This window comes from Barbatula barbatula (genome assembly GCF_947034865.1).
Source record: "Barbatula barbatula genome assembly, chromosome: 3".
Taxonomy (NCBI): Eukaryota; Metazoa; Chordata; class Actinopteri; order Cypriniformes; family Nemacheilidae; genus Barbatula; species Barbatula barbatula.
The window spans coordinates 16,112,850-16,136,455 of NC_136764.1; the positions used below are offsets into that span (position 1 = coordinate 16,112,850).

At 39.3% G+C, this 23,606-nt stretch overlaps 1 protein-coding gene across 12 annotated transcripts in view; it reads right to left on the reverse strand.

Annotated features, from left to right (window-relative positions):
- Positions 1-218: 218 nt before the first annotated feature.
- The window catches only part of st3gal3b (ST3 beta-galactoside alpha-2,3-sialyltransferase 3b), a 61,385-nt gene continuing 37,997 nt past the window's right edge, over positions 219-23,606 (reverse strand). For all 12 annotated transcript variants that reach the window (XM_079452086.1, XM_079452085.1, XM_079452083.1 and 9 more), the window contains 7 exons: positions 20,132-20,226; positions 17,367-17,430; positions 16,238-16,333; positions 15,920-16,106; positions 6,397-6,543; positions 3,583-3,729; positions 219-1,623 (listed from right to left, as the gene is read on the reverse strand). In XM_079452086.1, the coding sequence (XP_079308212.1) occupies positions 1,534-1,623; positions 3,583-3,729; positions 6,397-6,543; positions 15,920-16,106; positions 16,238-16,333; positions 17,367-17,430; positions 20,132-20,226 (826 nt within the window). In that variant the 3' untranslated portion in view covers positions 219-1,533. The remainder of the gene's footprint in view (positions 1,624-3,582; positions 3,730-6,396; positions 6,544-15,919; positions 16,107-16,237; positions 16,334-17,366; positions 17,431-20,131; positions 20,227-23,606) is intronic.

Below are 23,606 nucleotides of genomic sequence, written 5' to 3' on the forward strand. Positions count from 1 at the left end.
AAACAAAAGAAGATATTTTGTCTCAGTGGTTTTGTGTCGATTCAGTGGAAATCCATTGTGGCCAGATTGTTCGGTTACTAACATTCTTCAAAATATTTTTTGTGTAGTGCATAAGAAAGTCAGTCATAGAGTGAACTATACCTTTAAGTCCACATACCTTTCATAGGTGGTTTTCAAACAGAGAAGATAAAGATTAGACACAGTTCAAAATTTTTTTTAGGGCAAAACTGCCCAGAACATTTATTTTATTACAACTTGAAGATATATTTATATTATATATTTTTATAAAAAGAAACATGAATATTTTCTTATTGACTTTCAATGACCATCAGAATGCTGATTGGTGGTATTCTGCGCAGTATAAATATACCATTGAACATGGACAAATGCATCTTTCATGGATATATTTATCTTGAATCCCCATCAGTCAGGATGATGACTGCTTCTTGTTTTGAAGTCTGAATAGCTAAATATTTGCTGAACATCTCTGTAGTATATGTTGAACCTTAGAAACGTAAAAAAATGGCGAGATGGCTAGTGGAATGGCATGTTTCCAGTACCCTGCCTATGACAGAGTCAGGGCAGTGTTGCAGCTTTTTCTCTGAAAGCTCATATCGTATACGAAACTATAAAGCACTGAAACAAGTACTCATTAAAATGACTTGCACCTTCCAAAAATGTGCAGGAAAAAAGTGTGACATTTGATTAAAACAAGAAAAACGTGAAACCGAGGTAAAAATATTTCTCCTAATTGTCTCAGTCTACTGCCTTGAAAGTACAAACGCTTACAGCATGGAAGTGTACCATAACGTCAGGTGATTTTGAGGGCCGCCTGAGAATGTACTCGGTCCCCATCTATGTTAAACTTTGTCTATATATTCACCACACGAGACTTTCTGAAGGGTGAACTCTTTGCCTTCAACTGTACCAAAATAAATAACTTAGAGATTTAACCCCTTTCCTAAACAAAAGAAGATGTAACATAACCTCACATTCAGGAGATAAAGAGCCTCCTGTGCTCAGGAAAAGAGCTGAATTAAACAAATCCCTCTGCCCCTCCATACACAGGGGGCAGGATATGCACTGAGAGACCCGGACGGAAAAAAAGTGAAGGCAGAATCCCAGGGGCTGTAGCAGTTCATTAAAATGCACTGTAAAAATCGTTGATATTTACATTAAGCTAATACATTCAGACAGGAGAAGGGGGCCGTCTCCTCCTATAGAGAGGTACAATTTGGCACAATCAGTAAATGTTGCGACTTGTTCCTCAAGGACTGGTTTTGTTTTTCACCTCCAAATATCTTCCATTCGTGAGGGGGTCAGATCAGGAAAAGGATTGTCTCCTGACATTCAAGAACCTTTCGATGTACCGCTCAGAGGAAGCCTGTCGGTTAAAGGCACGTGTGCATCTTAACTGAGGCATCGCTCCAACACTCTGAAATTATGCCTCTTAGTGTTCTATGTTCCTTATCTTGGGTGTGCCAGGACTCTTCATTATCTAGTCCTCTGGGAAAGGCACCCACCTTGGGAGCTTCAAATCCCATGTGTCAAGTCTGTGATGACGTTGGCCTTTACCAGCTTGCGGAGTAACTCCTTCTCTTTCGAGATGTTGTGCGTCCATGACTGGGGAGACATAAATAGAATTCATAACTTTCAGCATGGAACATATATTGTGAAATACACTTTAAGTAAAACTTAAATTTTTCGACCAGAAATCAGCAAAGCTACCTTCATTCTCACTAACACATCAAACCTATTAGGATATTTTTTATATAACAGTGAGCACTGAGCCACACAGGAGCAATCGAAGTGTGGCCTGAGATCAGAAAACCCCAGCTCCAATGTCTCAACTGAGCATCTTTCCCAGCCTTCCTTCAATATACTATATTTCTTGTGTGATTTTCTCAATCGCAAACCCCACAACAGAGGAACTATAGGCTCGATAATCCTGGATGAAACCAGAGCTTTGGGTTCCTGTGAGAGGATCAGAGTCCGAATGGGTGGACTGCACATCTGCCCCGACAGAAGGTTCTGGGACCACTGGGACCGTGATACTAGGCCAAAGCTCTCGTCAGAGTCTCTGGGCTGTCTGCTTCAGCCTGTTCAACTTGTGTGAAGGATCACATTCATAAAAAGGCCAGCAAATCCAGGAATACGATTTCAGTCCCCATAAGAAAGAAAAAGGTGCAGGCCAAAATGGGGTAAGAGTGTCTTTACGCCTAACTGCCTTAGAGACAGAAGACCTGAAACAATCTCTTCCTTATGTGACTGTGGTGCAGAAACTCTCCGACTGGAGGGGAAAATGACTACAAAACAAACTGAATTTTGCAGGGATATGTCAATTGAATATATAAAATTCATCAACATTTACATTTACGCATTTGGCAGACACTTTTATCCAAAGCGACTTACATACATTGCATTATCCTATACATTTATACATAGGTATGTGCAATCCCCTTGGATCAAACCCACAACCTTGCGTTGTTAACACAGTGGTCTTACCACTGAGCTACAGGAAAGTTAAAAACATTTAATTGATATTAGTGGTGAGGTTTTAGATTTTCGATCATGCCATTTACAGCCTGTCAATCGCAGTCCTTCCAAAACCTCAGATGTTCAATTCTCTTGTTTTTCAGGATATGGGAAAAAAATTGTACTTTTTAAATGATTAAATAAAAGGGTGTTGTCTAAGTTGACAAGCACTTTTTATTCCTTAATATTGGTTAGATATTTGCGAAACCCGATGACAAATATAAAGGGTTTATGGCAAAAAAAATGTAGCACGAAATATGGAGATAAAAGGTTTTAGATGGACAGCAGTGCCATGCTGCCTTAAGACCTGTGATTCTCGCTATTTCTTATTTCTCCCACTTAATACACATCCTTTAAAATCATTTTAGTTTTTTGTAACCTTCGCTTGTGTTGACTTTCAATGGGTCTCTAAACAGCCTGCAAAGCACTTTTCTTCACAAGAAGACTTTTAATGCCAAAACCTCCCCAACATGCTGGAAGAAAAAGCTATTACCCTAATCCTGGAATTTACCGCTAGAAGCCTCGGAGTTAATGTACTGATGGAATTGCTGTTGGATTCATCCCTCACATCACAATTAGGATAAACGCTGTGTACTTCTGTCAAAATCTACAAAGATAAATAGCCTCCACCATTCTAGCAGAGCATGTGCAAACCACCTGCACAGTTTTAATCCCATTGGTTTACGGCCAGTTTAACACAGCGCAAACGTTAAAAATGGACAGAACACAGATAGTAGGAAGTGACTGTGTTCTGCATGAACGGTCTCTCACTGTGATTTGACAGGGACATGTGCCAGAGCAGTCGGGAGCTAACTGTGTGTTAACTGCTCGGTTTTATGAGTGTGCTTTTACGGCCATGGTAAATGTGGGAAGAATGGAATTCAGAAAACATAACAACCGAGTTATTTTCATGACGTCTCATCTGAACCAAAAAACATGGCGTTAATTACATCATAATTGTGCTTTTCCATAAGCTCACAGTTGTTTAACCTGGGTCTGTATATCTTTTGAGTTTACAGAAGCAAAAAAAATCTAGAAATCTCTTACCTCTTTTATAGCAGACATTTTGACTGTTTCATAATAGTGCAAGGGTGCATGAGGGGTGTTCATGTCATAGCCAAATCCGGCAACGGCGACCTCATCACAATTATGCAGGGCCATTGTTATGGCGACGGTGCCCAATGTTGGAATGTTCTATCGAGAAAAAGTGCAAGTTTAGCATCATTAAACTTCTCTATGAGAAAATTGGTGCTTGCACGTGCAAAAGTTGCTGTCACAATTCCTTTGGAGCTGCTAAGGTTTTTAATGCACAGCTAGAGAAGTCTGTGTGCTTTCTAGGGTGTTCTGGGCTTAGCGGTCAAGTAAATAAACTAAATTATAGTCCCTAGATGAGACTCACGACCCTCTATTATCAGCCATTGAAGCTAGTCGAAGTCTGCAGGATTTTTTCATTTTTTTATAATCCACCAGGTTGAAACTATAATGGCCATAAATATAAATAATCTCTGTATTGACAGCATGCGTTTAACACCTCTCAAAGCTCTAAACAAACTCCTAACCATATTATATTCATGGAAATCACGTGTTACGACTGATAAGAACCAGGGAAATATAATAATTTGAATGTTTAATAGTGCATGAAACCCAAGTTCCAAAATAATCTTTTAAATACTTAAATACCTTGGCACATGTAACCCCAAACTACGAATAAGCAATGCTATGCTACATGCAAATATATTTATAGCATTGTCTATGTCCTGCAATAAAGTCCAGCGCTTTGTCAAGGTCTAGATAAATGCTCTTAAGTCCGCATGTGGCTAAATGAGCCCTGGCTAAATTCAATCCCTGCAGTTGTTAACTCATCCTGAGCTGCCTGTGATTAACAATTGGCTCAAACAGACCCCCAACCCCTGACTCACCAATTTCAAGAGGCAGATCTTTACTTCCTCCTCTCCCTGAGGGAGTCAACTATTCTAAATCATTAGCTCGCAGTGGCCTGGGGAATGGATCACTCACACACACACAATTATTAAGAAGATTGGCCCAGTGTACTCAGCACAGGGCAGGTGGGTGTCTGGAGCGCTCAAAGGGGAAGGATGTGTCAAACCATATCCCACCTTGATCAGTACCGTATGGGGCAGCTTCCCTCCCGTGCTGCCCCCCTACCTACACAAACCTTAGGGGCCCGGGCACCACTCCACGTGCACAGCACATGTTGCACAATTCAAAGGGGGTCTGAGCTTTCAGGAGGTGGTCAACTCATACACAGACCCCTGTCTACATTTATGTCATAAATAGCTTGGATTAATTATAAACTGGTGTTATGTTCAGAAGAGGTCATCCTTACAACTTGTTAGCTTTAAAGGTTTCCATGACCACAGTTAAAGTTAATTTCAGACCACAGTTCTCTATTGACAGAAATGCAATGTAATATACATAACTGTCTAAAGACCTTACATAATGAAGTGTTATGTTGTTATTACCTTAGAATAAGCTATTTTATCTAAATACACCGCGGGTCCCCTTGCAGGGAATTCGCCATGTTGTTTCTACAGAAGCCCAAACAGACAAACTGGTCTACAGAGCGAAAACATGCTGACATAGTCCTGTGTCAGCCACTGTAGTGATAAAAAGGGAGGGGCGAGCAATGGAGTGAGCCGTTGGTTGCAATTCACAACCTCACCACTAGATGCCACAAATTTTTCCTGTTCTGTTTAGAAAATCCCTACAACATTCCACCTTACAAGTGCATCATATACAGCATTTATAATGCACTGAACAACTGGCAAGTTCCTTTTCAGAGTCCAATTTCCTGTGATGTAAGAGAAAGGTGGCGTGTCGTGTTTATGAGTTCTTGGTAGGCGAATACTTTTTGTCAAAGCCTGTCTGATGCAGGTCACACACACTTATTTTATGACAGTCCTGTCAGCCTGCGCTTACTAAATCTCCCCACGGGCTACGGCACACCCTAGCTAGGTCTGAATAAGATGCATGTTTGCTAATGGGGCGGTGGTCTTTTAAGCATGGTGAAAGAGCGCATAACAAATTTTACTGATGCTTGACCAGAGCATTCATGATGTGTTTCATCAGTGGAATTCGTGAAATGTCATCTTGCATGCTTCACAGCCTTTATGATATGTACTGACAGTTTTGTGTAACCGACTAAACCTTAAGTAGGGAGGATTGCTTGTTTTCTCTACATGAAAATGTATTATTTAAATTAAATAAGCTTATTTAGTATGATTACTTAAATACTTTAATACATGTATATGTACATTTTATAACATGTCCAGATTCTTTTTTTGTGACTTTGAAATGGCCTTAAGAAGTTGAAATACTTTTGAGATGGCACCTGAACGTGGCTGTCACGGAAGTTGACATGACACCAAAGACATCTTTGTGCCATGTTAGTGAGACTATACCACTATTCACATACTCTGCAATGTGAATAGACGATATGAATATTGTTAATCAATTAAACTAATCTGCATGTGACCACATAATTCATTTGATTAAACTGTGGCTGTCAACTGAGTTTTTTTAGTTTGAGGGTATTAAAACAGCTGTCAAGCTTATCCAAAACAAATGGTATAAGTTTCCCCACCCATTGGATTAGTCATGCTGCCTTTGACCTAAGGTGATCTTTATGGTAATTACAGGCTAATTGAGGAAACACGTGCCTAAGGCTTCCTGTGACCCCAATTTACATAAAACTGACTAAAGGCACCGCCTGCCATTTTGGTTCAAAAAATCCGAGCGGTCCAACAGCAGGGTTGAATTCTTTTGCAGCATGCAATAAAAACAGCAAGATATGCCACCTGAATAAAAGACGCCAGGCGTTAAAATTAATATGATGCTTACCCCTTTACCCATGAGACCATTGTTTAGTGGAAGGCCAATAAACTGGAAGGCAGCCTCTTGTATGAAGTAAGGGTTGAGGATCCGTATCTCCGAGGGTTCCCGGGGCACGTACTGCGCTACAGACTTCCAAAAGCCATCTGTTCCTAGCTGAAGATGAAGCAAAATAGAAAGAGTCATCAGCAAACACCACTTGGCAAATTCGAGTCATTAAAAGTGACCAGTCATGAAAAATGCATCAAATATTTTGATATCACATTACAGCAGATCCAGAGTACAAATCCCACACGTGAAGACATAACGTTTTCCATAATCATGAGCTCAGGCACAAAACCTATAAGGTGCCATAACTGCATAATGATAGCAACGAGGAAAATAACCAGGGGTGCAAGTGCAGACGGATTTCATTAAAAGTGAAGTAAGACGTCCAAGTTGGACAAGCCCACAGGAAGTGGACAAATGAAATCCTGACCTCTACGAGTGTTCGGGGAGCCGAAGCCCCCCTAGCTTCTCCCATACCAATTACTCAGGAGACACGCAGAGCGCCACAGCTCAGCAATTATTCAATCTGCAACCTGGCATTGAGATCACCAGGTATTAGCGTTCCGACTAGACGAGCTCTGCAAAGCCGCGGCAGCTCTGCTGGCAAACAGCCAGCCAGGTCATCGCACTTAATGGGAGTCACCTGTTCAAATAAGCAGACTGTGCCTTTGATATAGCCCAACAATAGGAGCAGCCATTGAAGCTAGTCGAATAGCTTTGAACCAACATCGGAGGGCCCCACGCTCACAACAAGCCGTGGCAAGAAAACATCATCTCTCCTGTCAACGGTGTGTTTTCACTTAACAGAACAGAAAGTCTGGGGAATGCTGCAACCACAAGCAGGTGTAAACAGGAGAAAATTCAAAAACAACATATCAGAATTTCACAACATGCACCACAACGATATGCATTTAGCAAACAGCTGACACACTGTACACACTTTTTTGTTTTCTACAGTATTCATCGTACATCCCTTGCCAAGCCGAAGCCTTCCAGAATGCAACACATGATTCACAAGCTCTATTTAAGAGAACAAGTAAACACTCAGAGAATGCGCTGGCATCTGAAATCTGACTCCGCAAGTGTTTGGTATAAAAGAGTGACGGGTTGTTTTGAAGACAAAATAAAACAGGAAGTCCTTGATTGATTGTTTTATAGTCGCAGAAGAGCGGATGACTGTAGCCCCGTGCATTCCCTTCTCTGGACCAGGCAGTTCTCAAACTACAAGTCAAAAAGGCATACAGGTTTTACTTATATTACTTAGGAAAGAGTGAGAAAAACTGCAGCCCAATGGCAAATAATTATGTTAATGATGCTAATGAAAGACTGATCCACTAGATGATTTGAATCCCCTTGAATGTATATGATGGTAGTATGTGGTAAGAAAAGATAAGGTGCACATTGAAGTAACATTAAATAACTTTAATTAATAATAAAATATTTTTTTTAATAATTCATTCTATATTGATTTGCTTGTTTTATCACTAAATACAAGTCAAATTCTGAGTTAACATTTTAGTCATCTGATATCAAGCCCATTGAAGTACCAACAGATGCCACCACATTGTGTCATCGCTTACTCACCTTCTTGTCATTTTAAACCTGTATGCAGAGCACAAAATATATTTTGAAGAATATTGGTAACCGAATAATAGCAGCACCCCTTCATTTCTATTATACAGGCACAACAATGAAAGTCAATGGGTTGTTGGGTTTTCAACATTCTTCGAAGTATCTTCTTTTGTGCTCTGCAGAAAAAAGAAAGTCATATGTTTGAAATGACATGTGGGTGAGAGAATTTACATTTTTGGGTGAACTATCCCTTTAAGGCGTGTTCACTATAAGATGGTAACTATAAAGATAACCATAAAAATGCACACAAATGGAGAATAATGTTATTCTTTTAAATGGAGACCTTTTTCTTTAAACGTAACCTTTATAGTTATCATCCTGGTGTGAACGGGTCTTACTCTGGATCGCATTATGGCTCCATCAAAGTTAGATAAGGCCATTCTAAACATAGTTCCATTGTTGATGTTTTCTACATTGGTTCTGGCTGGCCTTACTCCAGGCATCTCATCTTCATTCCTCCAGGGAATCACAGCCAGGTGACACACAATGCTGAGAGAGAAAAGATAAGTAAGCGATACCCTGACCGATCAACTCTACAAGGCCTCAAAACCACAAGCTGTCTGTGGTGCAGTAACTTTAACAGCCACCACACTCTTGTCAAACAGGACAACCCCTGTAACTGATCTATCCAATAAAGCAGCAGGTGAGAGAGGCCTCTCAATTCCCAACCGTAACTCCAGCACGCCCTTAACAAGCTTCCAGCAGGGCCGCCAAGTGTTAAATCACTTCATAAAAAAAAAAATTTGCTGGCCTCTCCCCCCCCCCCATAAGGTGCTGGACTTGGAAAACCTGCTCCTGACTGCAGATGTGCCATGTAAAATAAGTCATCCTGGTAACATAGTCAGTCAGGTTGATAAAAATTTGACAAAACAGGCGAGTAGAGCCAAAACATGTATAATGGCACATGTAAAAACAGAAAGTGAATCTATACATATTTTTAACAGAGGTGCAGAAATTAAAGTCAAACTTCGAGTTGTAGTGCGTTCATGATTTAAAAAAATTTAAACTGTGCAGAATCTTTACATTTAGGGGAATATCATTCAAACTAATTCACATACCAGTCAACATTCCCGTTTTGGCCGAGAGTCTTCCGTTTTTCACACCCATCTCCCGCCACTCTCCCGTTAAACTACCGTATTTCACTTATTTGTCCTTTGAAACTCCCTGACGACGGGAACCGGAACGAGTTTGTGTTAACAGGGGGGTTGCTCTGTGGCTTGAGCTACTGTGCATTTGCCCTCACAGGCTGAGGTGCCCTTTGGTAGACTAAATCGAACGGTAGCAGAAGTGGAATGGAGAGGATTCATATCACTGCTAAAAACGCTCTCTGATTACACCGCTAAAGGTCCGCATATTCCACTCCGCTTTTTCCATTTAACACGTTCTGTGAAAATGATATTATGTAAGATATAAAGTAATTAAAATATTTGCCCTGTACAACACCCCCACCCCGTGGGTCTCCCAGATTTTGGTATCCAAATGTTGACAGGTGTGCTTATTCACAAGTCACCTGCAGTCTAGTGTATTTAACAGGTCAGGTATGAGGGAGCTGCTGTCATTTGCAATGAAGTATGAAACCCTATGAAAGGTATTCGCATTGTTCGCCTTTGTCATCAGTGTAAACACATGATTTCTCCCATATGCTCAATTTATGGCTTGAATGACAAGAAAAACAACATGTATGAAAAGCAAACATAGTTATCAAGAATGCTTTCAATTCACAATAAGGAAGAATCTGGCCGTCTCATCTCCCCTTGAACGCTTCAGAGTTTAAAAGGCTTATTTGAAGGGAGGCAAAACTAAGCAAAAATAGTAAAATACATCAGAATGTAGATCAAGCAGCACTAAAAAATACATTTAGACCCAGGGCTTTAATGACTGGAGATCAGATTGTTAAAAAGATGCCATAGAGAATATACATCCATATACCTTGAAACATATTAGAGATTAAAAAAGGGCATTCCTCACATATGTGAAACTGTGCAACCGTGTAATTCCTTGCTTAATCCTCTTTGGGGGGGGGGGGGAGGGGGGTGAAGGCGCTTGCTTTGATCAGGATTACACCTGACATGGTCATATATGACGGGCTGTGGAAACTTCTGAACCGGGACTTCCTTTTAAAGATGATGTGCATGGAAACCTTATCTGGCCACTGCAATGGACTCAAGCTAAATGGGAACAGAAGATATCAATAGATAATTCTACAGGTGCTTGCATGAGGAAAAAACTGGCCAAGGGCTCCTTTGTATTTTTGAAAAAAAAATTTAAAATAATGAATAAAGTGTTCTTTTGAGCACAAACTTTTTTTTAAATAGATGTCTACAAATACATTTGTCCTTTATTTCCTTTTGTCAATAATTGTGTTGATAATTGTGGAGAATTATAAATAAAATGTATCAATACAATGAGCCACATTCACACAAACTGTAAATTATTGAAATCAGATTCTCGCTTTCCATGTTTCTAAGGCTATGAAGAGTCGATGATTTCTCTGTGATAATTCGCATACAAATACATGCTCCCGTGTGAGGAGTGAATGAGACCCAATTACTCGATCCCCTTATAAAACTTTTGACTGGAGCGTAGCATGCCCAGAACCCACCGGAGGAAAACGCAGACTATTTTGAAAAAGTTTCTTGTTTATCTTAAGCGTTATATTTAAAAGGTCAATAAACCTGGGAGGTACGCTGTTAAAGTGAAATGATCTGTTTTTATGATGTGTGCTCTAGCTGACGGAGCTCTGTCTTAAGAGGCTCGGGCATGCTGTCAGACAGATGTTGCTTCCCCTGTTGCCATGTTCAGAATGCCTATAAACGTATCAGACAGGGTGACAAATCTGCTGAAATATCAACATGCAAATGTATACCACCACAGATAGATACAGCTAAAGCTGAAAGCCAGATAAGACAGAAAAGGCTGCACATAGTCAAAGCATTTAGCCCCGGGCCACGTGTGATTCATATGAACTTGAGTTTGTGTATAAAGCGCCGAAAACGTACTCTGAGGGCCCCTACAGAAATGTGTATGTTTTGTGGCGCACTCATCCAGAGCAGGTCAAATTTACAAGATCTAGATCTTGTTGCTCTCAACGGAGTCAGAAATCCCAACTGCATGGAATACTCCAATGTCATTTCTTTTGTTATTAGGAATCTGAGGTATTTGCTTATTTTCTTCTCCTTTGTCCCAGCTGTGACCCCCTCTTTGCCATGAGAGCCGTGACTTTCTCCCCTTTCGACTTGCTTCTCACCTTCACATGTCATAAGTCATAAGACAGAAAAGGTCAACTGACCTTTCAGTGTTAAAGAAAAGCCAAAAAGCAATGGGTACCTGATATGAGCTTGATTACAAAAAGTGAAAATGTTGCCCTAAGCACGTCATACATACAAGTGAAAAGAAATTTCCCATCTCATCCTACATGCCATGTATCGCTCCAATTCAATCAAAGTTTACTCCATAGGAAGATCTACACTTACTACTCCAGCTACACTTATAAGTTATTTTCAAATATATTCTAATGTAAACACAAAATGTTTTAAGTGAAATACATTTTTCATACCATTTTAACTGCTATGAATTAGCGACTCTCTGGTTTACACAGCTCGCGTACTCTGCATCCTGTTAAGAGTTTTTTTATTGTACATTTTTTAAGCCTTCATTACCACAATGTACTACATATGCACATGTTTTACAGAATGCAAAATTCTCCTGTTTCACTACTTTGGAGGATGAAAGCCTGGCTTTGGCACATTCAAAGCAAACATCCACATGCCCTGTCATCAACCCCTGGCTTGATGCCTCACTGGGTTAAAGGGAGAGACAACACCTGCATCAAACTAAAAAATACACAGGTTTCTAAAAAAAAAACTGTGATACAAAGGTCCCAAAACCGAGAGACTCAATAATCAAGTCCAAAAAAACACACCTTAACACACATAACAGGTCTGCACAAAAAAAGCTTTAAAAACCTGCTTAGAGAAAAGCACACCTCTAAAAAATATTAAATCGGTGGATTTTGTAACATTGGTCCTTTGGTCGGCTGCCATGTCTGTGTTACAGTTTGCTGTGAGTCACCTTTCCTGGGGATTTGTGAAGTAAACACAGGCACGCTCTCTGCAGGCATCAACACAGATAGTCATGCACGCAACAGTTTGTACTCCAGCAGTTGCATTTTGGCATACAAATAAAACTAACACAGACAAAACCACAAACAGGCTAAGATGTGCTATGCAACATGCTGCCACACGGAAAGCAAAAGCAAGAGCTGCTTGAACCCTGAAGGAGTTTCTGATACGTGACACACTTTAGCTGTGGTCTTACCATGTAAGGCTGAAATAATAAGGGATTAGGACATATTGGAAAAGGAAGTGATGGGTAAATACGTTCAGACAGAGAGCAGAGGATTATCTGGTAAATGGTATTCTTGAAAATATGAAAATAATTAACGTGGGATCTGCGTGCCCCCCGCAACCTCCAGGACTTGTTCATTCAATTCATCTTTCATCATTTACGATAGAAGACTGCCTCCATTTGCTTTTATTTCAAGCCCCCCCGAAGTCTTAAATCTATTAAAAAAGTATCTAAAACATGGTAAAGGTGAGTAAAGTTAAATGCCTAAGGATAACAAATCTGAGGTGTGTTAAGTGGCTACTGTTAAAGGAAGTGGTTCAAAGAATGTGGGTTCAAAACAAATTCGGCTTTATGACAACAGAAAATAATTCTCTTATTCCTGTAGTTTGTAAAATATGCAAAATAGTTTGTAAAGTAAGACGGGTGAGGCACTGCACCATGATAAACGTTAAAATAAATACTTTGGAAAGTAGAGCTATAAGACTTAACATATGTGAGACCAGATTGAATTACCTACTACACCTGACTTAGGTTTATTTTTTATAAACGTGCACAGGATCCTGCCATTGTTCGGTTACCGAAATTGTTCAAAATATCCCCTTTTTGGATCTGCGAAAGAAAGAACCAAACAATGGCGGTGCCCATTTACATCTATTGTATGGACACCAAATGAAAGTCATTCTTTAAAATATCTTCTTTTTTGTTCTGCAGAGGACAGAAAGTCACACAGGTTTGATATAATTGTTAGAAATGAAATACAAGCTATGTTTTGGTTCTAATCCCTCAGGAATGTCTTCCCCCATCCATTGTCAGGATCATTACTGTAAAAGTTCATATCTCAACTGCATACTGTAATGTGTGAACCAAGAATATTTCTTAAAGAAAATAAACTTAAGACATTAAGAATGTTCGTCAACAAAACTTCTAAACAAAACTGCTCAATGGTAGAGCCTACTACAAACCCGGCAGAATGTTCTGAAGACCCTACACAAGAGTGTGAGAGTCAATTTAAGAGAACACCCAAGCATTGGCGAAAGCGTTCATCTACTGTTCTGTCAATACAAGAGATGAAATGAAAAGACTTGCATTCTTTCCATCAGTGAGTATCCACACTGTACAAAAGAGCAGCGGCGAGAAAAGCACTTCAAAGCAGCAGGCTGCCACCGTTCAAAGTTACGTCAGTCAGACTCTTTGAGATTAAGAAAGTGAGGAGTTAGTGCTATCAGAGGATTACACACATAAAGTCTACATGCCTTTCAAAAGCTAACTGCCCACACAGCCACGCATGCCTTTATGTGTTCATCTATGCTCAGGGAATAGGAATGGAAGACATTGCAACACAATGAAGCTCAATCGCTGCTGTCACTGCTTGAACAAACAAGATGTTTTCTGTTTCCCCACCAGGTTTCTGCTATTAAGACAAACGTGAATATGCCAGACAAGCAGCGGCAACTTCAGCACAAGTCACTCAACGGCATTTTCACCACGCCGATTATATTTTCCAAGATATGTCTTCAGACCAACATGAGACTTGAAACCGTATCGCAGGAATGCTTTTGTTTTCAAACACGAGTCGTATTGTATACTGATGTTAGGGGAAACAGTGTTTGATAAGATTTGGCTTGATTAACCATTGCCATGAATGTCTGTATGGTATTGAGATTACTCAATTATTAAAAGAAACATCTGTGGTAGGTAAAGAGAGCGCGCACCGGATAAACACCTAGTCAAATTTTCATCAGCCCAAAATACCATCCTTTTTACTTGCCAGTTGAAAATAAACACATCCTAATTCAAACTGTTTGAGAAGGGAACGAGGGAATGCACAGGGCTGACATCGCTCTGGAGTAAAGAATAGATGTCCGTGTAGTTTTTCATCCATAAGAATTCACAACACTGATAGGCTTAATTTGTCAAGTGACAATCGGTTAAAAAGCCACTTTAAACATGATACTCTTACAACTTAATACATACACGGGAGGTCACGTTGAAGACTGGCCAAATATAAACATCTTTTACAGCTGTGGCTGTCTGCGGTTAGAAGAAAAATAAGCGCAAACTAGATTTTTACATTTTCAGAATTAAACCAAATACCCAAACATGATGGTGGGGTACTGTGGGCAGATGCCTCGGCTACGCTATTTGGTTGTTGAGGTGTTCTGGGTGGTTGCTTATTAGTCTTAGTTAAAAGACCCTACCCCATAGTCTCTTTGATATTCTGGTCACTAAATGTTGCCTCATAGCAAAAATAAGCACCGTACACTAAAGCAAGCATGATGTTTACTACTAGTAATATAAATTAATAGCTGTATTTAGCATAACATTTTTGTTACCATTTGGCAAATGTTTAAACATCCAAGTACCCAATAGACTCCACTTTGCCGTGAGTGTTCAATTTCCCTCTTTCTGGTTCAACCCACATTTTAAAAAAAGCAAGCAAGCTATGTGGTTGCCCAAATCGTGCTTTCATCAGTCTTCGTCCACCGAATGCCAATTCAGAATATTATGGCAGACACATTGACCCCTCATTTGGTGAAGGAAATACTTCTTTTCAAGAGATCAAAGCCAATGTATCAGAAGCCAGAGGGCAGATCAATTATCTAAGCACTTTCCACTGTCCAGCTTGTTACGATCAGACGTTCAGACAAATCTGGTCTTTTTCAGAGGCCAGAGGGGAGTGTAATCAAATAGCTCACTATTTTTCTTCCTCTGTCGCCTTTCTCGCATACTGACAAATGTCACCCTGCAAAATGTCTAGTACCAGTCCCTGAAAATCCAGCAGCTGTGCTGGCCAGGAGCTTGTGAGGCACAGCGCCACCGGATTCCCACACGACAATATCGGAAAGCAAGAAGGTGTGATGCTTAGGAAAACAAGAATACTCTAAAAGAACGATTATGGAGGAAATCACACAATGCTGAGCAATGCCTTGACCTGGTAGATCCGTATTCCACGACAGACGTTTGGAAAAAGTAAAAATGCGCCCTTGAGTAGTTGAGCCGAGTGCCTACAGAGAAGAACGGAGTGCTTATGCTTGCTCTTTATGTGATAAGAAATGGGATTGGGGCAGAGTCATTAAAACTGGTGTGAGATAAGAGAGAGCTCATTCAAACGGAGCGACCCTCTCGATTAAGAGGCTAATTCACTAGATGTCACTCAAAGCTGAAAGGAGATGGTTTTGCCACTTGCAAAATATGATACAAAATTCTTGGAACAATACATCTTTACTTAAACCAGTTCCTTAATCGTAATCATTTCACTGCAAATATGTCAATGCAACATGTTCGACATTGTTAAAATGAGCACTCTAAATGCATGTGAGGTTTTAAGTATAATAACATAGAGAGAGGTACAAGGTAGTGCTGAATTAGAAAACAGCTTGTAAAATGTCAGGCACTCATGTCATGCCAAAATCAGACAACTTAAAAGGAAAATAAAGTCATGATACCAACAGAGTGTTACAAAAAACAAGCCAGTATATTTATGTACTACTGAACTGAGCCTTACCAGCTTCTCTTTGAAGACCATCTGCCTCAGCCATTTAAAGTCGAGAGGTTTAAAAGCAGAGAAGACAAAGAGAGAGTCTTTCTCATAGCGCTCGGGCTTCTGGATGGCCCCCTCAGGGTAGGTAATCCTCAGGGTGGTCTTCGTACCTACATCTCTGGTGTAACCACTCACTGGTGCCTCATTGAGCCTGGAGATAAAAACACACACAATAGGATGAACATGCAAACAGTTGCTTCTAGATTTTCTCCCCTGGTATATACATACTTTTAAAATGAGGTCACTAGAGATTGGTTCATAATTGATTTGGGCAGAGCTCACCTCACCACAACGTCATATTCGTCGATGCGCGAGCCCAAAGACTTGTTGCTGAGGATACCGCCGTTACCTACTATTATACATCTTCTACAACTCAAACTGCGAGGAGGATGTAAGAGAAGACAGGAGTCACTAATTCAAACCCATAAACATTATTATTATGTCATATAGCACGTTATACGTCACTGAAGCCTTCACTTGGACCTTTTTAATGTCATATACAGCCACACAAAAAATTAATTCATTTAGATATGTCTTTTGGCAATTCCAGTCCAGTGGCTGTTGAATTTCAATAGAAACAAACCCAAGGCATGACAATATCACCCAACAGCAATGTGAAAGACAGAGAATGCTACTGTAATATATAAAAGCTGTGAAAAACAAGGATAATTTAATCATATATTACAAATAAAACATGTTTTCTTTACAAGTCCATTTTTAAATTATTATTCTTATATTATATTGATTTTAATTTATTTATTTTTAATTTATTTTGACATTCAGAAATTCAAAATGAAAAAAAAGATTATTTTTCATTAACATGAACCTATACATATTAAATTCTAAAAAATAAATTCAATAATTTACGAGTGGCGTGTTATTTTTTATATTTAAAAAAAAATTACAGCGGAATTACAAAACAGGCCAGACAATACGATATGTGCCTTGCCTTTAAGAAAGTATCAAAATTGACAATTTTAGACTTTTAGCTAGTAGATGAGCTATTTAAGAATAATGTGGCTATGCTTACATAGTGTGCATGGTTCGTCACAACTAATAGCAAAACCTAAATAACTAATATCTGGAAAACAGGTGAGAAAGCAACATTAATACAATTACATTTTTTAATACATTTTTTTTTTAATTTTTACATTTTTAAATACATTTTGGACCGATGAGGTTTAACTGATGTTAACTGAAATATTTAAGAAAATTGTGAGAAACAGAAGTATATTGCAAATATTGCTTGTCTAGCTTGTAAGTAGCCTACAAGCTAATAAAGTGACAAGGTCGGTTAGGACAAAATATCTGATTTACAGAGAGAGATAGCTTTGTTGTTTTATCACCTGGTTAGGACATGCCGTGAGGACTTTAGGCAAATTATTTCTAAACATGCATTTAAAAGTCTTACCTATCCAACTCTGGACCCAGCCCATAATTCTTTGTGGCAGTTAAAATAGCATCTATGATTCTTTCTGTCGAATAAAGATAAAAAGACAATCAAACATCTACAGTACACTTCTTCTGGCCTAATGCAGAAACATGGTTGTTATTCACTTGGAGTCTCCTAGAACTTTTATTAGCAACTGGAATTAGGTTGTTACCATTTTGGAAAAACAGCCTGTAAAAGTGGAATGCCATTCGCAAACAAGCAAAAAATTACTGGGACTTTGATTTAACGCTCCAAGCATGTCACCTCCTGATGTAAATTTACAGGACTGTTTGGTCATAGCGATCATTCCTCCAATACCCTCATAGGCATTTACGGCAGCCACGCGCCGTATTGTGTGATATCAGTGAACACACCAGATTTCCTAGTAAGGGTACTTTAGCATTACAGTGACCCATCGAGTCCTCGCTTCTCTATGCAGACTATAAAAGGCCCAATTTTTTCCCAATACACCCTAACTGATCTTTATTATATTTGAGGAACCCAAACCAACAGGTTATAGGTATATTGTTAAAAGAAACTTTGGGAGGTCTGCTAGATACTTTGGAGCACTTGTGAGGCGCCAAATCTACATCTGTACATGATTCAACCTTTTTTCTTCATCCGGTGGTTTGAAAGCATCCACTCTAATGACTACCATTACACTTTCTGACAACAAAGAGTTTACATGTGACATTATCTTTTTTTATTGCCAAAGACGTTGTTATTGAGAGCCAAACACACTAGGATGCACCAGTGAAGTCTTGTGGTTTGGTTCGATTTTTTTTAACAAACGGTTGCCATTACAAGGCTAAATCGATTCCCCCTCCCGAACTGGCCATTAAGTATAGTGCGAAAACTGTTGTAGGAACTTGAATTCCTTGTTGTCTGAAGTATTAACCCTAAACTGTAACCTTAATGATTAAAAGGCATAAGGGAGCAGCCGTCATTGTTTGGACAAAGTGTTGACAGCCTGCATCAAGCATCACCATTGACTGAATAAACAGCAGAGAGACCACACTTGGAATAAGGGTGGAATGTGAAACAAAAAAAATGAAGAGCAGGTTTCACAAAGAAATGGGAAGAGCAATAGGTTCGAATTGTTTTAATATAATGGGATAAACATGTCATCCAAGTATCACTACTGGCAGTTTAAACAAACAGGACCCTCAACTTCTACATACACTGTTTTGGCAAGGGACATTGGCATCTGAAATATAGTGAAAATGGTTGGGTATGATACAGACGCTGAGAAAGAGAAGAGCTAATGCGCTAGATGCTGCTGTCACGGAAACCTCTGAAGCGTGACTTTCAAAAGCAAGGTTCTTACATGCCAGGTAATGACACATTTCCCTCATTTCACATTTGCCGTGAAGGAATTTTGTTTAAAAACTAATCAAACACACTCGAAAGCTAGCTACACATAATTTATAGTGAATATTAGTACTTTCTCTTCGGAAGTCTGCCAAAGAGTCAAAGTAGCTGAAAGTGACACTTCGTTCTGAGTCACTTGAGACACTTAAGAGGCTACATAATACTGCAAGACACTTAAAAGGCCAAACCTACAGTCAAAACAGTCTTAATGATTTATTCGGCAATCATATTTCTTTCAACCTTCTTTAAGGGATTTTGGGATTACCCTATAATCGACGCTACCGTGCGATCTGCAATCTTTTGAGTGAGGGGGCGTAATCAAGAGCAGAAATCACAAAGTCGTAGGTGGCCACACAGATCAAAATTGGAAGTGAAAAAAACAAGACATCTATTTTTATGCTTCTCCTGCCCTATGACTTAAGAACCTTTGTGGAGTTCTATTCAAGAACCACACGTATCACCTATCCAAATGAATAAAGTTAAAAGCGGTGTCACGCCATGCTCATGATCCATGCAGAAAACAGAAACCAGGTGTAATGTAAACATGGGACCTATTCTTTTCAAAGTCTTCATGTGCGTGGACACGGCAGCCCTTCGCCAAACACAAAGGTTACATTCAAGGTACCCTTATGTGCACGTTGACCTCAAATGCTGGAAAATTTGACAATGTGGTGAAATCTAAGATGTAATCACTTTTAGACGGGAGGTAAAAGGATACACACAATGGTGGATTACATTAACAAGCAATTGGGTTCAAGGAACCGTTGCTTTATCAGACACGGGCTAGAGTTGTTTTCTAAAAAGGTCCCGATATCTTTATGACAAGTTTACTCAGCATGTGCAGAACAAATCTCTTTTCTCTAGATTAAACCCCAACATCAATGATGTACCCTTAAATTTCTTTTAGAGTTAGGGAAGTAAAAACTGCCCTCTAAAAAGCACCGCCAAACTGTGCCTATATAATATACAAACTTTGCATGGTTGGAAGCGACAACCACGTTTAAATGGCATAGTGAGATCTCTATTTTGAGATCACATCTTGGCATCTGTAAACAAGAAATTGTGACCCGATCTGTTAAAACCAGGTTAAAGCCCCAAAATCGAATCCTGAAGGCATTAAAGTTTGGCTTCAACGATTCATTTTAATATGATTTCAATTCTTGACATGGCCTTAGTCAGTCAATATTAGCAAATCATAAAAAAAATATTTTAGCTGGGTTTTCACAGGCAGTGACACAATTAATGGGTTATAAATATATTTTTATGTGATGTGTCGATGTCAACATCCCACTAGCCAACCTACATACTGCCCTCTTTCAGAGCGGTTGTGACCAATACAAAACACTGAGTATGATAAAAAATATTATACAAACCTTGTGTTTTGAATCCAAATGGAGGTAAATAGTTGTTGACTTTTGCAAGCCGCTTGAAGTTTCGATCCAGAAACATGGAAGCTGGCTTACTAAACCTGCAAAAACATTCGGAAATTAAATTAATGAATACACTCACACCTGTAATCTAAACATTAATAACACTGATCAGATTGATAACAATGCGTTTTGTCTAAAAACATCAGCAACTTTCACACAATTCCAAAAATAACTCCATTCACACATGCAAATTCCAAAAACATGGCTTGTTTGATTGGACAAACAACACATTCCCTTTCCTGGACATTTGGAGCTTGGGGAGGTTAAAGGGGTCTTTGTCTGTGAGAGGTCACACCTCTTCTCTGCTCGACCCATGAGTAAAGCTTAAGACACTGTGGTTGAACCAGCTCCAATCACTCAAGAATTCAGGCCTCCATTCACCCATTCTCATGCGGGATACTCTACCCGGAGGCCATTTCCCAGCACACCCCCCAAGCCTCGAAGTGCTACTTCTGGAGGCGCAAGCACGACGATGAATGCTTGTGCCTCTGACCCGCAGATCCTCACTGTCATTTCTTTTCATCATACAATTACAGCAATACAAATGGGAAACTCTGAGGAAGTGGAACACTAAGTCCAATACAGGTGGCAGTAGGAACACACATTTTTCATTAAACAGCCCTTTTAGGTGTTTAATCAATTTACAGATTAATTAAAGAACAAGAAGCAAGGCTTCCTGCACACAAATCAAAATAACTTATCAAATTCTGATGCAAAAACAATATATAAATCAAAATGAGATTTTTCCTGCTTGACTGAACACCGGTGACTTCCCATAAACATGCTGTGAACGCTATCTCTCTTCTGCTTCTGAAAGTGCAGCCGCACGATGGATTCTTGTTTTTATGACCCTGCCGACCAAACAGGGTCATTCATTTACAAACACAGAGATCCTGCAGCTTATTTCTGTTTTCCTTTTTTCTTCCAGGACTGTTCGGTTTAATTTAGCAAACTGCAGTAGATTGGTTGATGGGGTGAATAAAGGGAAAGCTTGTTGAGAGTTTCAAATGGCTAAAAAGAACAAGAGCCCCTTAGGAAAACCAAAAAACAAATCATGGGCCAATAAAGAAAATGCACGGGTCATTTAAATTACAGATTTGCTTACAATACGTTTCTTAGTATAGAGCTGAACATGACCTTCACTTTACATGACCGTTTTAACAAAACTTAACCAAGGAATAGGGCTACATTTAAATTAGCTAAATCGGCATCATTGAGATATGTTTTATCAGTATGCATGTTCCCTGGAAAGCGAATCTATGATCTTAGTGCTGCCAACACAATCCTCAACCCGTTGAAAATTTGCTTGAGACTTTCACGGATAATACACAAAGCAATACCAGACACTTATAGAAAAGGAAAAGTGTCAGATAGCAATGGCAGGAAATGAGACAGAGAAATGAATTTGCTTGCTATTGGAAACGGTCTAACAGATGCCGATAAAAGTATGTTAATTTCACATACTAATTGCTTAAGGCCAGGAGATGTCCTACAGTGTCAAGAAAAAGGACAAACGTTCACATACATTACCTGATAAAAGCCGATGAAGTGAGGCCTTGCCAAAACAAACTGTGATTAATTAACTTGTGGCTTGTGGGGTCCGGGCTAACTTGCATTATAAATAACTGGGTGCAAGAGCTTCAGGCCCGGAGAGAGACAGGGGTCTGCTTGTCATAATGGGGTCTTGAACAGGAGGCCTGCGCAGATTGCGTTCATTTCCTCATGGCTATCTCTCACTGGGGGCTGTATTTTCATAACCGCCCACTTGGGTTCACCCAAGACATTTGATTTAAGAGTCCAATACAAACAGTTTGGGGAAAGGAGCGGAGGTGTTGAAAATAAAGCGGATTCCAGGGTTAAACCAAAGACTGAACTGACATGGGGGCTGGAATCAACTCACCATAGGTGGTTTTCTATAAATGCAATAAAACCAAATCCCTAACGTGATAAGAGACTGTTCTAGAGCCAACATCCTACACATCCCAAGTGTGCTTTATCCCTACTCAAACACTTTCAGACTTTGGCTGAAACTACGTGACATAAGGTTATTTTAGCAGCTGCAAACTTCAAATCTATTGAAATCCATATTTTTCTAACACTTTTCTAACAACTCCCATGAAAATAGGTCATGGGGGAGTAAATGAAATGGTGATACTGTATCCTATCTAGTCCAAACCAAGAAGACATTTTACATAAAAAAAATCCCAAAATGTGCTTCTAATCAATTAACTTTCCTATGATTTAATTAAGAACAAATACCCAATTATAATAATTAAACATTTTTAGATATTACGGTTGACTTAAGTTTAGTCTGATTGAAATTTTCTCAAAAATGTATCGATGCAGCCCGCTTCTACAAAAGCTTTTTATCCACGCTCAAAAAACCCCTTCAAAGCTGAAAGGCTGCCCATTCATTTAATCAACTGAAGAAATCTTAGGCTTATTTCCCACAAGATGTCGAAACTTCATTCTGCAAAGAGTTTTGTTCTGTCTGTTCGAGAGAATCATCAGAGGGGTATAGCAACAAATCAATAATGATCTTTATCTTTAAAATGACGACATATCACAATATTTGACAGTTATTTCGTTTTGCCTGGTTCTTGGTTCTGGTTATAGAAAACAATGCATCATAAAAATGATTTATTATTTTCTATATACTTTTTATCACTTGTTACCATTTTACAAGTAATTACATTATGTGTGGGGCTGCAGCAGTTGCTTGAGAACCATCACATGTTAATAAGTGGCAGATCGTAGACAATGTTAACACAGAGAGATTTGAGTGAACTGTAAAAATGTCTCTGCCACCAATTCAGTCCCTGCTAGGGGTTTTACGGCTCTCATAGTCCCTGTGCTGAGACTAGATATACAGGGCACATGAAAACCACTCAAACTTCTGCCATCAGTTTGTCGTTAGAATTCTTAAAACTTAAAAAAAAGGTTTTTACTAATATTTTTGTTTCGTTAGCATTTGTTTACTCAATCCAGAACAGCCTTTGACTAAATGATGAATTTTGACTTTGACTAAATATTGTTTTTGCTATTTGTGAGATAGTTGTTAACATCCTTTCCAAAATAATCTGGCTTGATTGGTGGAAAAGTTATTTCTAAACAATCTTTACAGTGATGAGAGAAATATCCATGAACAAATCGCACCGTGACTCATAACATTCAGTTCTTGCTGGGCATGCCGCGGTGGAAGAATGCTTTATGCTAACAATGACTGTATGCCAGTCGGAGAATGATCTCAAAGATGGGAGAACAACGGTAAATAAATGACGACAAAGAGCGAAAGATCAATCAAGGCCTGTGACATCATAGAAGGTCGCTGAGTGCTCTGTGACATCATTCAGATTGAAAAAGTTGAATCATTTAGTCCTTCACAGTGGTTGCTTGACAGGACTTTTTCCTCTTTGGC